The sequence below is a fragment of the Myxocyprinus asiaticus genome, chromosome 31 (assembly GCF_019703515.2).
Source record: "Myxocyprinus asiaticus isolate MX2 ecotype Aquarium Trade chromosome 31, UBuf_Myxa_2, whole genome shotgun sequence".
NCBI lineage: Eukaryota > Metazoa > Chordata > Actinopteri > Cypriniformes > Catostomidae > Myxocyprinus > Myxocyprinus asiaticus.
In genome coordinates this window covers 39,474,409-39,492,127 of record NC_059374.1, presented here as the reverse complement: position 1 = coordinate 39,492,127, position 17,719 = coordinate 39,474,409, and the positions used below count along the sequence as shown (strand labels likewise).

The 17,719-nt window shown below is 38.0% G+C and overlaps 2 protein-coding genes across 2 annotated transcripts; both read left to right on the top strand.

The window, feature by feature from the left end:
- The first annotated feature begins 1,475 nt into the window (after positions 1-1,475).
- Positions 1,476-7,364, top strand: LOC127422228 (E3 ubiquitin/ISG15 ligase TRIM25-like). Its single transcript, XM_051665576.1, has 8 exons — positions 1,476-1,787; positions 1,935-2,053; positions 2,166-2,792; positions 2,949-3,044; positions 3,532-3,765; positions 4,874-5,027; positions 5,129-5,188; positions 6,068-7,364. Exons 3-8 carry the CDS (start codon positions 2,214-2,216, stop codon positions 6,601-6,603), a joined length of 1,659 nt encoding a protein of 552 aa, XP_051521536.1. The 5' UTR covers positions 1,476-1,787; positions 1,935-2,053; positions 2,166-2,213; the 3' UTR covers positions 6,604-7,364.
- A 2,578-nt stretch (positions 7,365-9,942) lies between these two features.
- On the top strand, positions 9,943-13,570 carry LOC127422229 (tripartite motif-containing protein 16-like). The gene is made up of 7 exons (XM_051665577.1): positions 9,943-10,105; positions 10,437-11,075; positions 11,382-11,477; positions 11,839-12,072; positions 12,207-12,354; positions 12,436-12,495; positions 12,626-13,570. Exons 2-7 carry the CDS (start codon positions 10,503-10,505, stop codon positions 13,165-13,167), a joined length of 1,653 nt encoding a protein of 550 aa, XP_051521537.1. The 5' UTR covers positions 9,943-10,105; positions 10,437-10,502; the 3' UTR covers positions 13,168-13,570.
- Positions 13,571-17,719: the final 4,149 nt, after the last annotated feature.

Sequence of the window (17,719 nt, the reverse complement as noted above, 5' to 3'; positions counted from 1 at the left end):
AATCAGCACTGGTGCCCCCCAGGGATGTGTGCTCTCACCACTACTCTTCTCCCTCTACACCAATGACTGGATCGCCAAGGACCCCTCTGTCAAGCTCCTGAAGTTTGCAGATGACACCACTGTCATCAGCCTCATCCGAGATGATGATGCATCTGCATACACAAGGGAGGTTAAACAGCTGGCTGTCTGGTGCAGTCAAAACAACCTTGAGCTGAACATGCTCAAAATGGTGGAGATGATTGTGGACTTTAGGAGGAACACCCCAACACTGACCCCTCTCACCATTTTGTGGCAGCAGTGGAGTCATTCAGGTTGCTGGGCACTACCATCTCACAGGATCTGAAGTGGGAGACCCACATTGACTCCATTGTGAAAAAGGCCCAGTAGAGGTTGTACTTCCTTCGCCAGCTGAGGAAATTCAACCTGCCACTGGAGCTGCTGATACAGTTCTACTCAGCAGTCATTAAGTCTGTCCTCTGCACTTCAATAACTGTCTGGTTTGGTTCAGCTACGAAATCAGACATCAAAAGACTACAAAGGACAGTTCGGACTGCTGAGAGGATTATTGGTTGCCCCCCTACCCCCCCTTCATGAACTATACACTTCCAGAGTGAGGAAAAGGGCTGGAAAAATCACTCTGGACCTCACTCACCCAGTCCACTACCTTTTTGAACTGTTGCCTTCTGGTCGACGCTTCAGAGCTCTGAGCACCAGAACCGTCAGTCACAGGAACAGTTTTTTCCCTCAGGCTATCCATCTCATGAACAGTTAAATTGCCCCATTGAGCAATAACTATGTGCAATACACAGTTTAGCCTTTCTTATATTTATCCAACACATCCAACCTCTTCTGCCATTTCATTCCTCTGAAAAAAACAAAAAAACAAATAAAAAACTTTTGCACTGTACATAACAGATTGTATTAGATTTGCACTACCCATGTGTATGTGTGTGTGTATGTATGTGTGTGTGTGTACGTATGTGTATAATTAGTTTTATTTTTAATTTTTTATTATTATCTATGTCTTGCTGCTGTTTTTGTATTGTTGTATACTGGATGCTCCTGTCACCAAGACAAATTCCTAGTATGTGTAAGCATACTTGGCAATAAAGCTGATTCTCATTCTGATTCTGATTCTGATTCTTTAGCTAAGGCGTCGCCATTTCGTGACGTCACAACCAGTACGCCCACTCTGCCCCTTTGACATTTTTCTTTCACGCCTAACAGGGACGGAACAATGGAGGACCAAGTCTGCCAATAAAATAAATAACTAAATAAATATGTTTGCAAATAAATGTAAAAAATGAAATAAGAGATTTGTAAATGCATAAATAACGAAATGAAAGCATAAATACTCATTTATGTCACATTTGAAAATGAATGTTTTAACATTTATTTAAAAATGTATTAATTTATTTTATTTGTTTTTTAATATTGGCTGGCCTGGACCTCCATACGGAACATGCATACTGAAAACAAGGAAGTATTTGGGTTCCAGATAAACAACTTCTTTACCTGCTACACGAGTGATTCAACCTTTGTAGGTTCACACTGTGCTGTAAAGAAGTGACTCTTTCGCTTGCTTTTCTGCAGGGAATATTTGACTTGTTTTTTGTTTTGTTTTATATTTGTTTATGGTAGGCTACTTTGTAGAATATGAAGTTAACAGTTTTGCCTTTTGGCCTGCACTAAAAAAAAAAAGAAACGTAATACATTATTGTGGGTAAAGGATTTAGAATGATAAATTATATACAACAAGTGCAAGTAGGTAAACTGCTTACATTCAGGTAATATCACACGAGCAAAAGTGCTGTTCTGAATATTAGCACGTCTGTGATATATCCAAAAGAGGGTATGTTATCACAGCCATGCAGTTCTATAACCCACAAGATGTAGTTTTAAGTTGTTGTTTTTTGTTGTTGTTGATTTTAAAGGAGCCAAAGAAGTGTTGCTTGACTGACAGCCTGGCAACATAGACAAATGGAGTGATACAAACAGAAGCTTCACTTCTCCAATCATATAAGTGGACTGGAACTAATTGTTTTATAAATAGGTAAACTCCTTTTTACCACTGCTCTTTCACAGAATATTGTCTAAATGACAGTTGTTCCAGTAATGTTACCCCATAAAATTAAAACATGTCACTCTTTATTTTGGGAAAGCAGTTCTTTTAAGATAGAGAATCTTTTCATCCTTGAGCTGATTGCAAAGAAATGGCAGAATCTTCAGGAAGTGAATATCAGGAGCAGTTCAGCTGTCCCATCTGTTTGGATCCACTGAAGGAGCCGGTGACGATTCCATGTGGACACAGTTACTGCATGAACTGCATTAATGACTGTTGGGGCCAAAGGGATCAGGGCCCACCATACTGTTGTCCCCAATGCAGAGAGACCTTCACTCAAAGACCTGTACTGAAAAAGAACACTGTTTTAGCTGAGATGATGGAGAAGCTGCAGAAGATATCCACACAAATTGCTTCCTGTTCTCAAGAGGAAGGTTGTGTGGAGTGTGATGTTTGCACTACAGAGAAGAATAGTGCCATAAAGTCCTGTCTGCAGTGTTTGGCCTCATTCTGTGAAACTCACCTGCAGATTCACTATCAGTCTCCTGCATTTATGAAGCACAAACTTGTCAAAGCCTCCACACACTTTCAAGAGAACATTTGTCTCAGTCATGGAAAACTTCTAGAGATTTACTGTCAAGATGACTGTCAGTGCATTTGTTGTTTGTGTACTGATAATCATAGAGACCACTGTGTGGTATCTGTGGAATCTGAATGCACTAATAAAAAGGTAATTTATAAAAATACATTTAAATATCAATTTTAATATATTTTAAGGTAACTGTAATTCATTTTCACCATGTTTCACCCTGATCAGACTGTCAATGTATTGCAGTATTTCTGTTTTTACATAATGCTTGTATTGATTTTGTGTTAACATCCTCAGAAACACTTAAAGGAGACAAAGGTGAAATGCCAAAAGATGATTCAGGAGCGAGAGAGAGTTCAACAGGAACTCAGTGAGGCTGTGAGTTTTCTTAAAGTGAGTTTCTTAAAGGGCTCTTTAGTTTCATTAAAGACTAAATTTTGCTCAAAGAGATGGTGCTGCTTGGTCCTTATTGGAGCTTGACAGCCACAGGTGACTGTGTTCCTTAAATGCATGTAAAATATCAGCTGGGACATTCTGGAAAATACCTACTTATGTGTTTTATTATAAAAAGAAAAGGTTTTGAAAGATGTTAGGATGACTAAATGATGACATATTTTATTTGGTGAATTATTCTTTTAAGGGCTTATAAGCATGTTTTCTATATGGGGGAAAATTTTATTTAGCTTAGAAAAACAGGTAACTTTTCTCTTTAGCCAGCTTCATTAGACTGGTGATAGTGTGAACAGTGTTTGCGTTTAGATAAATTATCATTTTTCAAAAATGAGTTGCTTACAAAAATGCATTATTTTGGCTGTTGTACCATATTTAGTTACAACAATAGTCTTTCATCAGTGTGATCATGGCTTTCTGTCTCCAACAGATCTCAGCACAAGAGGCTTTGGATGACTGTGAGAAGGTTTTTACTGCACTCATCTGCTCTCTTGAGAATAAATACTCTGAGATGAAAGATCTAATCAGATCTCAGGAGAAAGCTGACATAGATCAAGCAGAGAACCTTCACAAACAGCTGGACCAGGAGCTGACAGAACTCAGACAAAGAGATGAGGACATACAGAAACTTTTAATGACAGATAATCAGATCCATTTTCTGAAGGTAATGAAACTCATTTTATGATGATGTGTGTGCGTTAAACTTCCATATACCACCTCTACCATATTGCTATGTTGCTGCTACATACTTATATGGATAATTTAGAATATATTTTTTCCTATGGGGTATTGTCCTGCAACATGACATCTAAAAAAAAAACAACTTTTTTTAAAATGTGTGTATTTATATTATTCGTGTAGTTTGTATGACCTCATTCAGGTAGAGACTACATTGAAAACCTTGTTCATATGTAATATTCCTCTTAAAGGTGCACTCAGCAATTTTTTGAAGGATGTTGAAGTGGCTTACATTGGCTTACACTGACACCTAGTGGCCTGGATCTGCATCATTCAAACACAGTAGTTTTCAGTTACAAATGCCACTGTAGAAATTCACTATTCACAGTAAACCAGGATTAATTTAATCCATGAATGAAACTGTCCAATAACAGGGCGGTTACTGAGATTAAGCGAGTAGTATTCAGCTGGTCATGTGATGCTAACATGTCTGCCCCCATGAGGTGCCCCTGCCCTATGTAGAATAAAAGAGCTTTTATAATGTTACTGATATGACTGAACTCTTCATCTCACATGAGTGGTCAATATTTTTTATACATGCGTTTCAAAATTACTATTCATTTCTTCAGAAGTAAAACTTTTTAAATGAGGAAAGAAATTACAGAGTGAACCTTTAAATAATTTGCAGTTGATTAAAAATGTTGAAAACTTGCACCATTTGAAAATACACACTTTCCCTAATACATTCATATCAATTTTATTGTTCATTAAAATTCATATTTTTCATGATAGCTTTTTTTGTTGTCAAAATTTTAAGGCACTTGCATTAGCAAAAATTTACTTTCAAAAATAACCCCATCTTATAAAATATTGACAGTAAGTAAAAAGTGACAACTAGCCTTACTCTCCACTATATTTGTATGCACATACATGGATAACAGAAAGAAAATATAATATACACTTAATATGTTCATAGCTTAGGTTAGTTTTAGTTCTCTAAATCTAAAGTTATGCAGATTTGTAGGTTAAGCGTTTCACGTCTTGTATGGGTATGTGATGGAAAAACTTAAACTTTGTGAAAAAACTCATTGCAGAGTTTTCAGTCTGTGTGTGACATACCCAGAACTGAAGACCTTCCCAACATCACCCAGCACCCTCAACTGTCTTTTAAAGATGTGTCAATCTCAGCATTCAAAGAGGCTTTGGAGGATGTTTGTCAACAAGCAACAGCCAAAATATCACGAGAAGGTCTGAAACCTTTTGAAAATCAAGAGTTTTTTGTCTGTATTGTTTCATTCATGCTATTTAGGTTTACACTGATGCAATTTCATTTCTTACTGTCTCCACAGTGTCAAATGTCCATGTTGCACAGCCTCCAGAACCTAAAACTCCAAGTGTATTTTTGCAATGTAAGTAAAGCTGTATTTATACCATTGTTTACTTAAAGAGCACCTATTATGGTTTTTCAAATATTACCTTTAATGTAGTGTGTTATATAGCTGTTTGTGAATGTAAAAAAAGTCTGCAAAGTTTCAAAAATCAAAGTGCACATAATATGGAGTTATTGACTCCCAATGAAAGAACCGATTCTGAACACCTGAAACGAGTCGTTAGTAATTCCAGACTAACTTCCTGTACTAATCTATGTAATTTGGCAACAAAAAACCCGCCTCTGGTCTGTTTACATGTACAGCCAGTGCAGGCTGTTAGCCTGTTAGCTGTTAGCTTCCGCTAACTGGCTAACTCACGTTATTGTCAAACTACATATAAACTTACCACAGAGAAACGTCCTGTTCTCGTCGTGCTTGTGATGGTGGTTCGGGTTGATATTCCGATGTATCACTATCGGACTCAAAAACAGACATTTTTTCAGACAGAGCTGATACTCGGATGTGGTAGTGGGCGTTTCCTTTCCAACACGCGCTGTAAGCGGTTGACCAATCACAACAGACTGGGACATCTGACCAATCAGAGCAGAGTAGGCTCTCTGGAAGGAGGAGTTTAGAATGAATCCTTTAGAACGGATCATTGAACGAGTCGTTTTTGACACTGGGGAAAAAAGGCAATGCTGCAATTTAAATTATGAGCAAATGAAAGTGTTTTTTGACCTTGGATGCATGTAAATCTAGTGTATGAGACCTTTAAAACAAAATTAGGCATGTTTAAAAATCATAATAGGCGCACTTTAAAACAAACACAAGTGATCAATATACAGTATATAATATAAATGTGAAAAATTGGAGAGAAAGTGCTTTATTTATATTTATTCATCCATCTGTCCTCATCAGATTTCTGTCAGCTGCAACTGGATCCAAACACTGCACACAAAAAACTCAAACTGTCAGAAGGGAACAGAAAAGTAATGTACAAAAATAACACCCAGGACTATCCTGACCACCCAGATCGTTTTGACTCGTATTGCCATGTCTTATGTAGAGAGAGTTTGTGTGGTCGTTGTTACTGGGAGGTTGAGTGCAGTGGGGGCGACTGGTCTGTAGCTGTTTCCTACAAAGGAATTGGTCGTAAAGGAGAAGGTGAGAACTGCAGACTTGGCTTCAACAAAAAATCCTGGAGACTGGGCTATTTTCAGCTGAATTTCTGTTTCATTCATGATAAAGAGCAGGTCTTCCTCCCTGCTGCCTCTAGAATAGGGGTGTATCTGGATCACAGAGCAGGAACTCTGTCCTTCTTCAGTGTTTCTGATAAAATGACCCTCATCCACAGAGTCCAGACCACTTTCACTGAACCCCTCTATCCTGCATTTGGGATTTCAGCCGGTTCATCTGTCACAATCATAGAGAAGGGGAGAATTCATATAGACTAGAAATAAAATTAGAATGTAATTAGAATATAATTTACTTATTTATTTGGAAGCGCAATTTAAAATAAGGTTTTATTAAACCGCACTCTTATGACTCGAAGGCATTACTATATTACAGCTTCTTTTTCTGTTAAAGCATGATTTTCTGTAAAGCTGCTTTGAAATGATGTGTGTTGTGAAAAGCGCTATATAAATACAAATTAATTGACTTGAGAATGCATCAAAAATACATGAATAAACAGATTAAAGGAAATCTATTCTCAAATGTAAGTCAGTGGTGCATAATTCATGTATTAAAAAGGAAATTTTCTGTTATGTTTAGAAACCATGAAATACTATAACTGTTAATCTTTTAATACATGTTTGAATATGTAATAAACATGAATCTTTAATTTCATTCGTAATGTCACCAAATATGAAGAGTCAGTTCATTCATGTACGAAAACAATTTAGCAATCCACTTATACTGTATGTAGCGCTGTTAAGTCCAATTCATTTTGGTGAATCAGTTTGTTTGGAGGTTCTTGTAAATGAATCAGTTCAAATAAACAATTCAAATCAAAAACAAATGACTCACTTCAGCACCTGCACAGAAGTTTTGTGTTTTCTTTTTTGAAGCATAATATTTAGGTAATTGCAGCTGCTTATCATTATGTTTTCTACTAAGTTATATAAAATAGTGTTTTATTAGTTGTATTTTATTATTTTATATAAATTTATGTTTAGTGTTCAATTTACAGAAACCTTCGTAATATGTCATGCAACTTGTATGTGATTGAATGTAGATATGTCTACATCATACTTGTTTTAAAAGAGATGAGAGGAACCTGGAATAAATGAGAATTTATAAATATGTGAGAAGTTGTGGAGGGTTGAGAATTTCTGGTATTTGTTTTAATTAATTTTTTAGAAAGTTGCAACAGCTAATACGTTCACCCTCTTGACCTACAGTCCTACACTGGTCCTACAAAACAACAATTAAACCCCTCTACTACAATTGTTATAGAAATAATAATATGATAAAATATTTTCTATATATATACATTTTAGTTCAAAGTGATGGGTATCAGTTATATTTTTATATAATATTTGTATGTTGGCTAACATCATTTACAACAAATGTGTGAGTGGGTTTGGTTAAAAAAAAAAAAGTATATATAACAATTCATAACCTTCATACGCACTATTTACCAAGTTAATACCAATATAACGTAAAGTAATAATAATAATAATAATTATTATTATTATTAGACCTACAGTGCATCCGGAAATTATTCACAGCGCTTCACTTTTTCCACATTTTGTTATGATACAGCCGTATTCCAAAATGGATTAAATTCATAATGACAATGTGAAAGAAGTTTGTTTGAAATCTTTGCAAATTTATTTAAAAAAATAAGGAAAAAAAAATCACATGTACATAAGTATTCACAGCCTTTGCCATGACACTCAAAATTGAGCTCAGGTGCATCCTGTTTCCACTGATCATCCTTGAGATGTTTCTACAACTTGATTGGAGTCCACCTGTGGTAAATTCAGTTGATTGGACATGCTTTGGAAAGGCACACACCTGTCTATATAAGGTCCCACAGTTAACAGTGCATGCCAGAGCACAAACCAAGCCATGAAGTCCAAGGAATTGTCTGTAGACCTCCGAGACAGGATTGTATTGAGGCACAGATCTGGGGAAGGGTACAGAAAAAGTTCTGCAGCATTGAAGGTCCCAATGAGCACAGTGGCCTCCATCATCTGGCTAGCCGCCTGCCCGGCCAAACTGAGCGATCGGGGGAGAAGGGCCTTAGTCAGGGAGGTGACCAAGAACCCGATGGTCACACTGACAGAGCTCCAGCATTTCTCTGTGGAGAGAGGGGAATCTTCCAGAAGAACAACCATCTCTGCAGCACTCCACCAATCAGGCCTGTATGGTAGAGTGGCCAGACGGAAGCCACTCCTCAGTAAAAGGCACATGACAGCCCGCCTGGAGTTTGCCAAATGGCACCTGAAGGACTCTCAGACCATGAGAAACAAAGATTGAACTCTTTGGCCTGAATGGCAAGCGTCATGTCTGGAGGAAACCAGGCACTGCTCATCACCTGGCCAATACCATCCCTACAGTGAAGCATGGTGGTGGCAGCATCATGCTGTGGGGATGTTTTTCAGCGGCAGGAACTGGGAGACTAGTCAGGATCGAGGGAAAGATGAATGCAGCAATGTACAGAGACATCCTTGATGAAAACCTGCTCCAGAGCGCTCTGGACCTCAGACTGGGGCGAAGGTTCATCTTCGAACAGGACAATGACCCTAAGCACACAGCCAAGATAACAAAGGAGTGGCTCCGGGACAACTGTGAATGTCCTTGAGTGGCCCAGCCAGAACCCAGACTTGAACCCGATTGAACATCTCTGGAGAGATCTGAAAATGGCTGTGCACCGACGCTCCCCATCCAACCTGATGGAGCTTGAGGTCCTGCAAAGAAGAATGGGAGAAACTGCCCAAAAATAGGTGTGCCAAGCTTGTAGCATCATACTCAAATAGACTTGAGGCTGTAATTGGTGCCAAAGGTGCTTCAACAAAGTATTGCGCAAAGGCTGTGAATACTTTATGTACATGTGATTTTTATTTTTTTATTAATAAATTTGCAAAGATTTCAAAAACTTTCATGTCATTATGGGGTATTGTTTGTAGAATTGAGGAAAATAATGAATTTAATCCTTTTTGGAATAAGGCTGTAACATAACAAAATGTGGAAAGTGAAGCGCTGTGAATACTTTCTGGATGCACTTTATTACACACAGAGTTCAAGCCAAGATAATAAAATTGGCTTAATCATTTATGGGATTAAACATTTTTACATTTACTTTATACATTTATAATGTTTACCTTTTTTATAAGTGAGGATTTATGTAAGTTTAAGTCAAAATTCTTCATATTAATTCCAAAAGGGGAAAAAAAAACCATAAATTAATAATATCTTAATATAATTATATAATCATTACTCCTCATATAAGACAAACACATGTTGTCCTAGTTTAAAATAAACTTTGGTTTTTCTTTAAATTTGCTTCTCCCATAAAATGTTAGTGTCTTAACACAACTACTGGTTGACACAAATGCACAACATAACTTTTATCATTGATTTAACAAAAGTCAAATATTTGATTTATTATTATTTTTTGCTTAAAAACTTAAGCTTTCATTTGCAGCTGGGTGGGGTTTCTTAAAGTTGGTTCAACCAGAAATATTCAACAAAGAATAAATAGTGTGCCAACACAATTTTTTTTTAAAGATATTTTCTCCTTCACATTTCCTTTACTTTCACTCCCTCCCTCCCTCTCTCTCAGGACACATCCACACACATCCATCTTGTTTGCATACTGAAAAACAGGAAGTGTGTGTATTCAAGAGAAATGAAACTTCTCTGCCTCATGAGTGACTCAACACTGTTTTAGTTTGGTGCAGAGCTGTTAATGAAAGAATATTCTGCATAATTTTTCTGCCAAAGAAGGTAGGTCATTTTTACAATGGTTTTGTCTCTGTTCTTTTGTCTTTATTGAAAAAGAACTACAAATTATTTCTCTACAGAGTAATACTAACATACTATTATTATCATACTAAGGCTATCATACATATTACTATCATACTATCAAAACTACCAATCTCCAAATAGATTCAATCTATTTGGAGATTGAAAAGGATTTATGTTCATTTATCAGTTTATTGGTCATAGTCCATGGATGAAGAATTTTGACAAGTATTATATGTTTATACAGAAAAGGGCAAGCAACTTTATTTTAACCTTATACATGAAAATATTCTTTCATTTATTTTTGCCACAGCCATCTTTATTAGGGGATCAGACTAAAGAAGAGAAACTGTTTAATCTTTGAGCTGACTGTATAGAAATGGCAGAATCTTCAGGAAGTGAATATCAGGAGCAGTTCAGCTGTCCCATCTGTTTGGATCCACTGAAGGAGCCGGTGACGATTCCATGTGGACACAGTTACTGCATGAACTGCATTAATGACTGTTGGGGCCAAAAGGACCAGAGGCCACCGTACCGCTGTCCCCAATGCAGAGAGACCTTCACTCAAAGACCTGTACTGAAAAAGAACACTGTTTTAGCTGAGATGATGGAGAAGCTGCAGAAGACACATCTACAAAATGCTGATGTGCTGTGTGATTTTTGCATTACAGAGAAGAACAGTGCCGTAAAGTCCTGTCTGCAGTGTTTGGCCTCCTACTGTGAAATTCATCTTCAGCCTCACTATCAGTCTCCTGCATTTATGAAGCACAAACTAATCAAAGCCACCACACACATTCAAGAGAACATTCAAGACAACGATTGTCTTCGTCATGGAAAACCTCTGGATATTTACTGTCAGGATGATAGTCAGTGCATTTGTTACTTGTGCATGATTGACATTCATAAAGGCCACAATGTGGTATCTGTGGAATCAAAATTGACTGATAAAAAGGTAATGCTTATTATTTACCTTTATTCTTATATTTGTATTTAATATGTTTATAGAATATTAAAAGAAAATGTCATGTTATTTTCAGTGTACCAGATGTGTGGTGTGATGCGGATCAGATTATCAGATAATAATTCTGACACATCCGTCAGATTGTAAAAATAAATAGAAAATGTGTGTAAAGCAATACATTTATAACCAAAGCCTCTTATAAATGTGACTTAGTGGAATGTTACCCTGTTTACTAGATCAGACTAACAAGGTAGTCTATTTATTTCCTGTATTAATGGTGTGTGTTAACATCCTCAGAAAGAGTTAAGGGAGACACAGGTGAAATGCCAGGAAATGATCCAGGAGCGAGAGAGAGGACAACAGGAACTCATTGATGCTGTGACGTCTTTTAAAGTGAGTATCAGTGTTTGATTCAGATTGCGCCTGCACCTTTTAGGTCACTATGAGTGTGTAAATACAGTACATGGATTACATGTTTACACAGGTTACTGTTACCTGATTCAAAAGAATTTAATCCAATAACTATTCATAGAACAAAAGTGTGCTGTAGGAGGAGCAACCTAAAATGTTCAAATGACAAATGCAAAAGATGTTATTTTGTATCTGTTTGCATAGAATAGGAAAATAATTGGGTATTAATATATATATATATATATATATATATATATATATATATATATATATATATATATATATATATATACATGACGCTGTTGTTGCCCTATGTGTGATCATGGCTTTCTGTTTCTAATAGATCTCAGCACAAGAGGCGTTGGAGGACAGTGAGAAGGTCTTCTCTGAGCTCATCTGCTCTCTTGAGGAAAGATATTCTGAGATGAAAGATCTAATCAGATCTCAGGAGAAAGCTGAGATAGATCGAGCAGAGAACCTTAACAAACAGCTGGACCAGGAGCTGACAGAACTCAGACAAAGAGATGAGGAGATACAGAAACTTTTAATGACAGATAATCAGGTCCATATTCTGGAGGTAATGATGCTTCTTTTCAAATATGTGTGTGAACCGTCCATGAAATGGTATAGGAGCATCTCATTGTTTTGTGTTTGTTCTCTTTCTTATATTTGAGGAAGACTATCTTGTCTGAATTATTTGTCTCATTACAGAGTTCTGTGTGTGTTTTACCAACATTTGAAGACATACCCAATATCATCAAATATCCTCATCTGTCTTTTAAAGACATTTCGATCCCACCATTCAAAGAGGTTTTGGAAAAGATCTGGCAACAGGAAAGAACCAAAATATCACGAGAAGGTCTGAATTTTCTTGCTTCACTCATATTACTTAAGATTACATTAATAAAATAACCATACAATTTTGATGTTGTCTCTCCAGTGTCAAATGTCCATGTTGCAGAACCTCCAGAACCAAAGACTCCATATGAATTTTTGAAGTGTATGTTGAGCTGTATTTTACTATTGTTTACTACACAAGCACACAATTGATAAATGCCAATGAATAATATCTACTAGGATTAAAAAAAATAAACATAATTTTGACTGTTTACTTGTCTATCTATCCTCAGATTTCTGTTACCTGCAACTGGATCCAAACACTGCAAACAAAACCCTCATCCTGTCAGAAGTGAACAGAAAAGTGATAAATCATAGTGTAGCGCAGCAATATCCTGATCACCTAGAGCGATTTGATTGGTATTGCAATGTCCTGTGTAAAGAGAGTTTGTGTGGTCGTTGTTACTGGGAAGTTGAGTGCAGTGGAAATGACTGCGCTATAGCAGTCTCATACAAAGGAATTGGACGTAAAGGAAAAAGTGAAGACTGTAGACTTGGGTCTAATAATAAGTCCTGGAGGTTGAGCCGCAATAATCAGAAATTCAGCTTCATACATGACAGAAAGCAGGTCAATCTTCCTGCTGTCTGCTCCTCTAGAATAGGGGTGTATCTGGATCACAGAGCAGGAACTCTGTCCTTCTACAGTGTCTCTGATACAATGACCCTCATCCACAGAGTCCAGACCACTTTTACTGAACCCCTCTATCCTGCATTTGCAATTGGAGTTGGATCATCTGTCACAATAAAAGAGCAGAGGAGAGTGCAGGTAGACTAGAAATAATATTAAAATGTATCAGAAAAAACAATAAGCATAAAAATGCAAGGTTTAAAGGGTTAATAATTTGTGGTTTGGTAGAACAAATTTTTCAATAACAAGAAATGTAGCCTGTTATTAAACACAGACACAATGGATGTGCACATCCGATTAAGTCACATTTCTGTTTCTTTAATTATAATTGTATTACAGTTACAGTGAAGTTACACCTAGATGTGCTCAGTCATTTTTTACGCAAAAGTCACATGATTTTGATGTTTGTTTGTTTTTTTGTGGGTTTTTTTTCCTTTGGTATTTTCCAGTTAATTTCTTTTTTGTTTTATACAAGCTTTTAATGTGTTCCCTTTAGAATGGTCATATTACTGCATCTCATTTGCTTCACCATAATAAAAACATAATGTGGGATTGTGTGTGTTTGGTGACCACATTAAACCTTTATCAAAGTTAAGCCTGCCTTAGCACATTAATTTAACAATTATTGCAGCCCATAGATTGTTAGCACAAATCTTTAATAAATGGATTTACTCAGTAAAAAAAGAAGGAAAGAAAGAATGAAATAAATAACAAAAGAAAAAAGTCATAAATAACATTTTAAACTCCACTGACTTACAAATTTCAGAACCAACAGTAGCAGATTTATGTCACAAGTTAATTTAAGCTGCTGAACTGGCCGACAAGAATGATTGGTCCCTCAAATCACTGGTTACTGAGAACTTAAATTCATGATGAAAAATAGGCACTCAATTTGCTATTGAAATGGCAGTTGAAATGTTTTTTTTATTTATTTCATTTTTATATTTCTTGTCGTAATGTTATTCTTTACATTTCCATTTGGATCTTGGGGTCAGTAGATCACATAGACCAGAGGTGTCCAAACTTTTTCCTACGAAGAGCCAAAAATCAAACTTATTGAGGGTCATGGGCCAAAATGTCACGTCATTATGTCCTCATAATAAGGACTCTTAGTGTGACATTTACAAGGACTCTTATTTTGAAAGTTCCTTTTTTCCCCTCCATTGTCTCTGTCTTCATTTCCTTACCTAATTGTATCCCAGGTGTTCCCCATTTATCTTATTATCCTTTGTATTTATAGTTTCTTTGTTCCTTTACCAGTTAATGTAGTGTAGTGTAATACTGTTATTAGCCAGCATACTGCTGTTGAGTTTGTTACCTTCTTCATATGTTTACCGCCTTCATTGTATCCTCTTCTTTTGTTTATTATTAAAGTTCTGCTATTGGATCCGAAATCTCTCGCCTCTTCCCTTCACCAACTTTGACAGTTGCATTATATCAAACAGTATTATATTAAAATATACAAGTTGCCCTGGTTCCCCGTTTTATGATTTCATAATATAAAAAAACAGCAAGGTGGGTCATCAAACGTCATCATGGGCCAACTTTGGCCTGAGGGCCCTGGTTTGGGCATCTGAATGAATGTTGTATTAAATAGTGCTTTTCTGATACTGTACTCAAAGTGTTTTACACTGAACTGGTATCTTTTCAACCACCACTAGTGTGCAGCATCCACCTGGATGATGCAACGGCAGTCATAGTGCACCAGTACGCTCACCACACACCAGCTCTTGGTGGAGAGGAGAGAGTAGAGTGATACAGCCAGTTAATGGCTGGGGATTAGGAGGCCTTGATTGATAAGGGCCAATGGGGTGAATATATCCAGGATACCAGGGTTACACCCTTACTCTTTATGAGAAGTACCCTGGGATTTTTAAGGGCCACAGAGAGTCAGGACCTCATTCGAAAGAAGGTGCCTTTTTACATAATAGTGTCCCCATCATTATACTGGGGTGTTAGGACCCACACAGGAAATGATCCAGGAGCAAGAGGTCAACAGGAACTCAATGCTGTTTAGTCTTTTAAAGTGAGTATCAGTGTGTTTGATTTAGATTGCATCTGCACCTTTTAGGTCACTATGAGTGTGTAAATACAGTACATGGATTACACGTTTACACAGGTTACTGTTACCTGATTCAAAATAATATAATCCAATAACTATTCATAGAACAAAAGTGTGCTGTAGGAGGAGCAACTCAAAATTTTGTATCTGTTTGCATAGAATAGGAAAATAATTGGGTATTCAAATGGGTAATATTTATCTTTATCCAGTTTTATTTTAAAATTATATATAAATGACGCTGTTGTTGCCCTATGTGTGACATGGCTTTCCGTTTCTAATAGATTTCAGCACAAGAGGCATTGGAGGACAGTGAGAAGGTCTTCTCTGAACTCATCTGCTCTCTTGAGAAAAGACATTCTGAGATGAAAGATCTAATCAGATCTCAGGAGAAAGCTGAGATAGATCGAGCAGAGAACCTTTACAAACAGCTGGATCGGGAGCTGACAGAACTCAGACAAAGAGATGAGGAGGTGCAGAAACTTTTAATGACAGATAATCAGGTCCATATTCTGGAGGTAATAAAGCTGCCTTTAATATAAAATGTAATCATAATTTTTCAGGAAAATCTCTTTTGCTTAGAAAATGTTGTCTGAAATATTTGTCTCATTGCAGAGTTCTCAGTCAGTGTATGTTTTACCCACTTTTGAAGACTTGCACAGTGTCAAGTTTTCGTGTTTTTTGTTCATGTTTTTTATTTTGAATACTAAGTTCCTTGTTCCTGTCATGTGATTTCCTGTTCCTGCCATGTTTTCATGTGTTTTGTTCTTATTGGTTCCTTGTCATGTTACTGTCACGTGACCCTCTTGTTCCATGTAACACGGTTCAATGCAAAGGAGGATGCGGGAACCGGACGAAGCATCAAAGTAATGATTAATGAGACATTAAAATAGAAAGACAAAACATAAACACAAACGCATACAAGGCAGCTACCTGTAGCTCTCTCTTTCCCGAACTGCCGCATCTCGTTGCACTTATCCCTCTCCTTGGCTGATTAGCCTGACTGGGGGCCAGGCGTGTGTAGTCACGGCCCGGCCCGGCCCTCCTCCTTGTCACACTCCTCCCTCCTTTGCCTCAGGTCGGGGAACCCCCGGCATGACGTACATCCCTTGCGGCCCTGCCTGTCGGCAGGCCTTCCCCACCTTCTGTGACCTGGGAGGTAGACAAGGGGAGGGAAAAGCTAACGTGGAGCGACAGTGAGAGAGAGAGAGAGGAAAAACGTACTCGCCAGTTCCCAGACACGCCGTTGCCTGGTCCCGATCACTCCTCCACCCTCTGGCGGACAACAGCCCCTCCTCCCCTGGTGGACCAGAGCCAGTCCTCCGATCACTGGTGGACGGAACACCCCTCCGCATTTCGGCGGCCGGTAGGGAACTCCTCTGCCCCTGGCAGCAGCTCTACCACTCCAGGTGGTCGGCAGCGAGCCCCTCCTCCCCTCGTGGACGGCGGCCGTTCTTCTGACCCTGCCGCGTTTTGGCGGCCAGTAGGGAACTCCTCCGCCCCTGGCAGCGGCCGTTCCTCCACGTCCAGGTGGCCGGTAGCAACTCCTCCGTCCCCCCGGCGGATGGCCACGGCTGCTCCTTTGGGGTGAATGGTAGTGGCGAGAACTCCTCCTTCCCGGGCTTCAGCACCAATGTAACACAGTTCAATGCAAAGGAGGAGGCAGGAACTGGACGAAGCATCAAAGTAATATTTAATGAGACATAAAGACAAAACATAAACAAACACATACAAGGCAGCTGTCTGTAGCTCTCTCTCTCCTGAACTGTCGCATCTCGTTGCACTTATCCCTCTCCTCGGCTGATTAGCTCGACTGGGGGCCAGGCGTGCGTAGTCACGGCCCGGCCCCGCCCTCCTCCTTGTCACATTCCACTATGTTTATTAGTCCTGTCTCTTCATTGGTCTATGTTTATGAGTCTCGTTATCAGTTCTGTTTTATCATTGGTTCTTGTTTCATTGCCTTGTTATCATGTTCATTAGTTTAGTCTTGTCATTGGTTGTCTCTGTCTTGTAGTTACCAATGTTCATGTATTTAAGCCCTCGTGTTTGCCATTGTCTGTGGTCAAGTATTGTGTTAATGTAATGCTGTATTTATGTTTGTTTTGTTTTGGATTCACGGTTTTGGATATATCACTCTTCATGTAAATAAACTGCACTTGGGTTCTCACACTTCATCGTCTGCACCTGTGTCTTCAGCTTGCCTACATGTTACAGAATACTTGACCCACTATGAACCCAGCAGTTGCACTCTGTATCTCCACCAGGGGAATCGTTCCCGAGAGGATTTTGTGGTGGACTTTTGCGATTTGGCAAAATGTCTCTGATACAATGACCCTCATCCACAGAGTCCAGATCACTTTCACTGAACCCATCTATCCTGCATTTCGAATTGATTCAGGTTCATCTGTCAGGATCACAGACAAGGGGAGAGTTCAGACAGACCAGTAAAAACACAATTCACAAAAACATGAGCTAAAACTCAACTGTTTAAATAGTAAATTGTAAATGTTTTCTATTATAAATCAGTAGTTCATTATTTTACCATTTTTTTTTTATTGTTGACCGAAGATGAATTTCCATTGTGTTGCAAGCTCTTTCTGAAGCTAAAGCTTTGATTACAAGTGTTATTCCAACAAAGGA

Excerpts from the sequence above, each read along its gene's own strand:
- LOC127422228 (XM_051665576.1), top strand. The coding sequence starts at position 2,214 with ATGGCAGAATCTTCAGGAAGTGAATATCAGGAGCAGTTCAGCTGTCCC. Across the intron at positions 5,028-5,128 it reads AGCCAAAATATCACGAGAAG|TGTCAAATGTCCATGTTGCA; the intron begins GTCTGAAACCTT and ends CTGTCTCCACAG. Across the intron at positions 5,189-6,067 it reads TCCAAGTGTATTTTTGCAAT|ATTTCTGTCAGCTGCAACTG; the intron begins GTAAGTAAAGCT and ends TGTCCTCATCAG.
- LOC127422229 (XM_051665577.1), top strand. The coding sequence starts at position 10,503 with ATGGCAGAATCTTCAGGAAGTGAATATCAGGAGCAGTTCAGCTGTCCC. Across the intron at positions 11,478-11,838 it reads ATGCTGTGACGTCTTTTAAA|ATCTCAGCACAAGAGGCGTT; the intron begins GTGAGTATCAGT and ends TGTTTCTAATAG. Across the intron at positions 12,355-12,435 it reads AACCAAAATATCACGAGAAG|TGTCAAATGTCCATGTTGCA; the intron begins GTCTGAATTTTC and ends TTGTCTCTCCAG.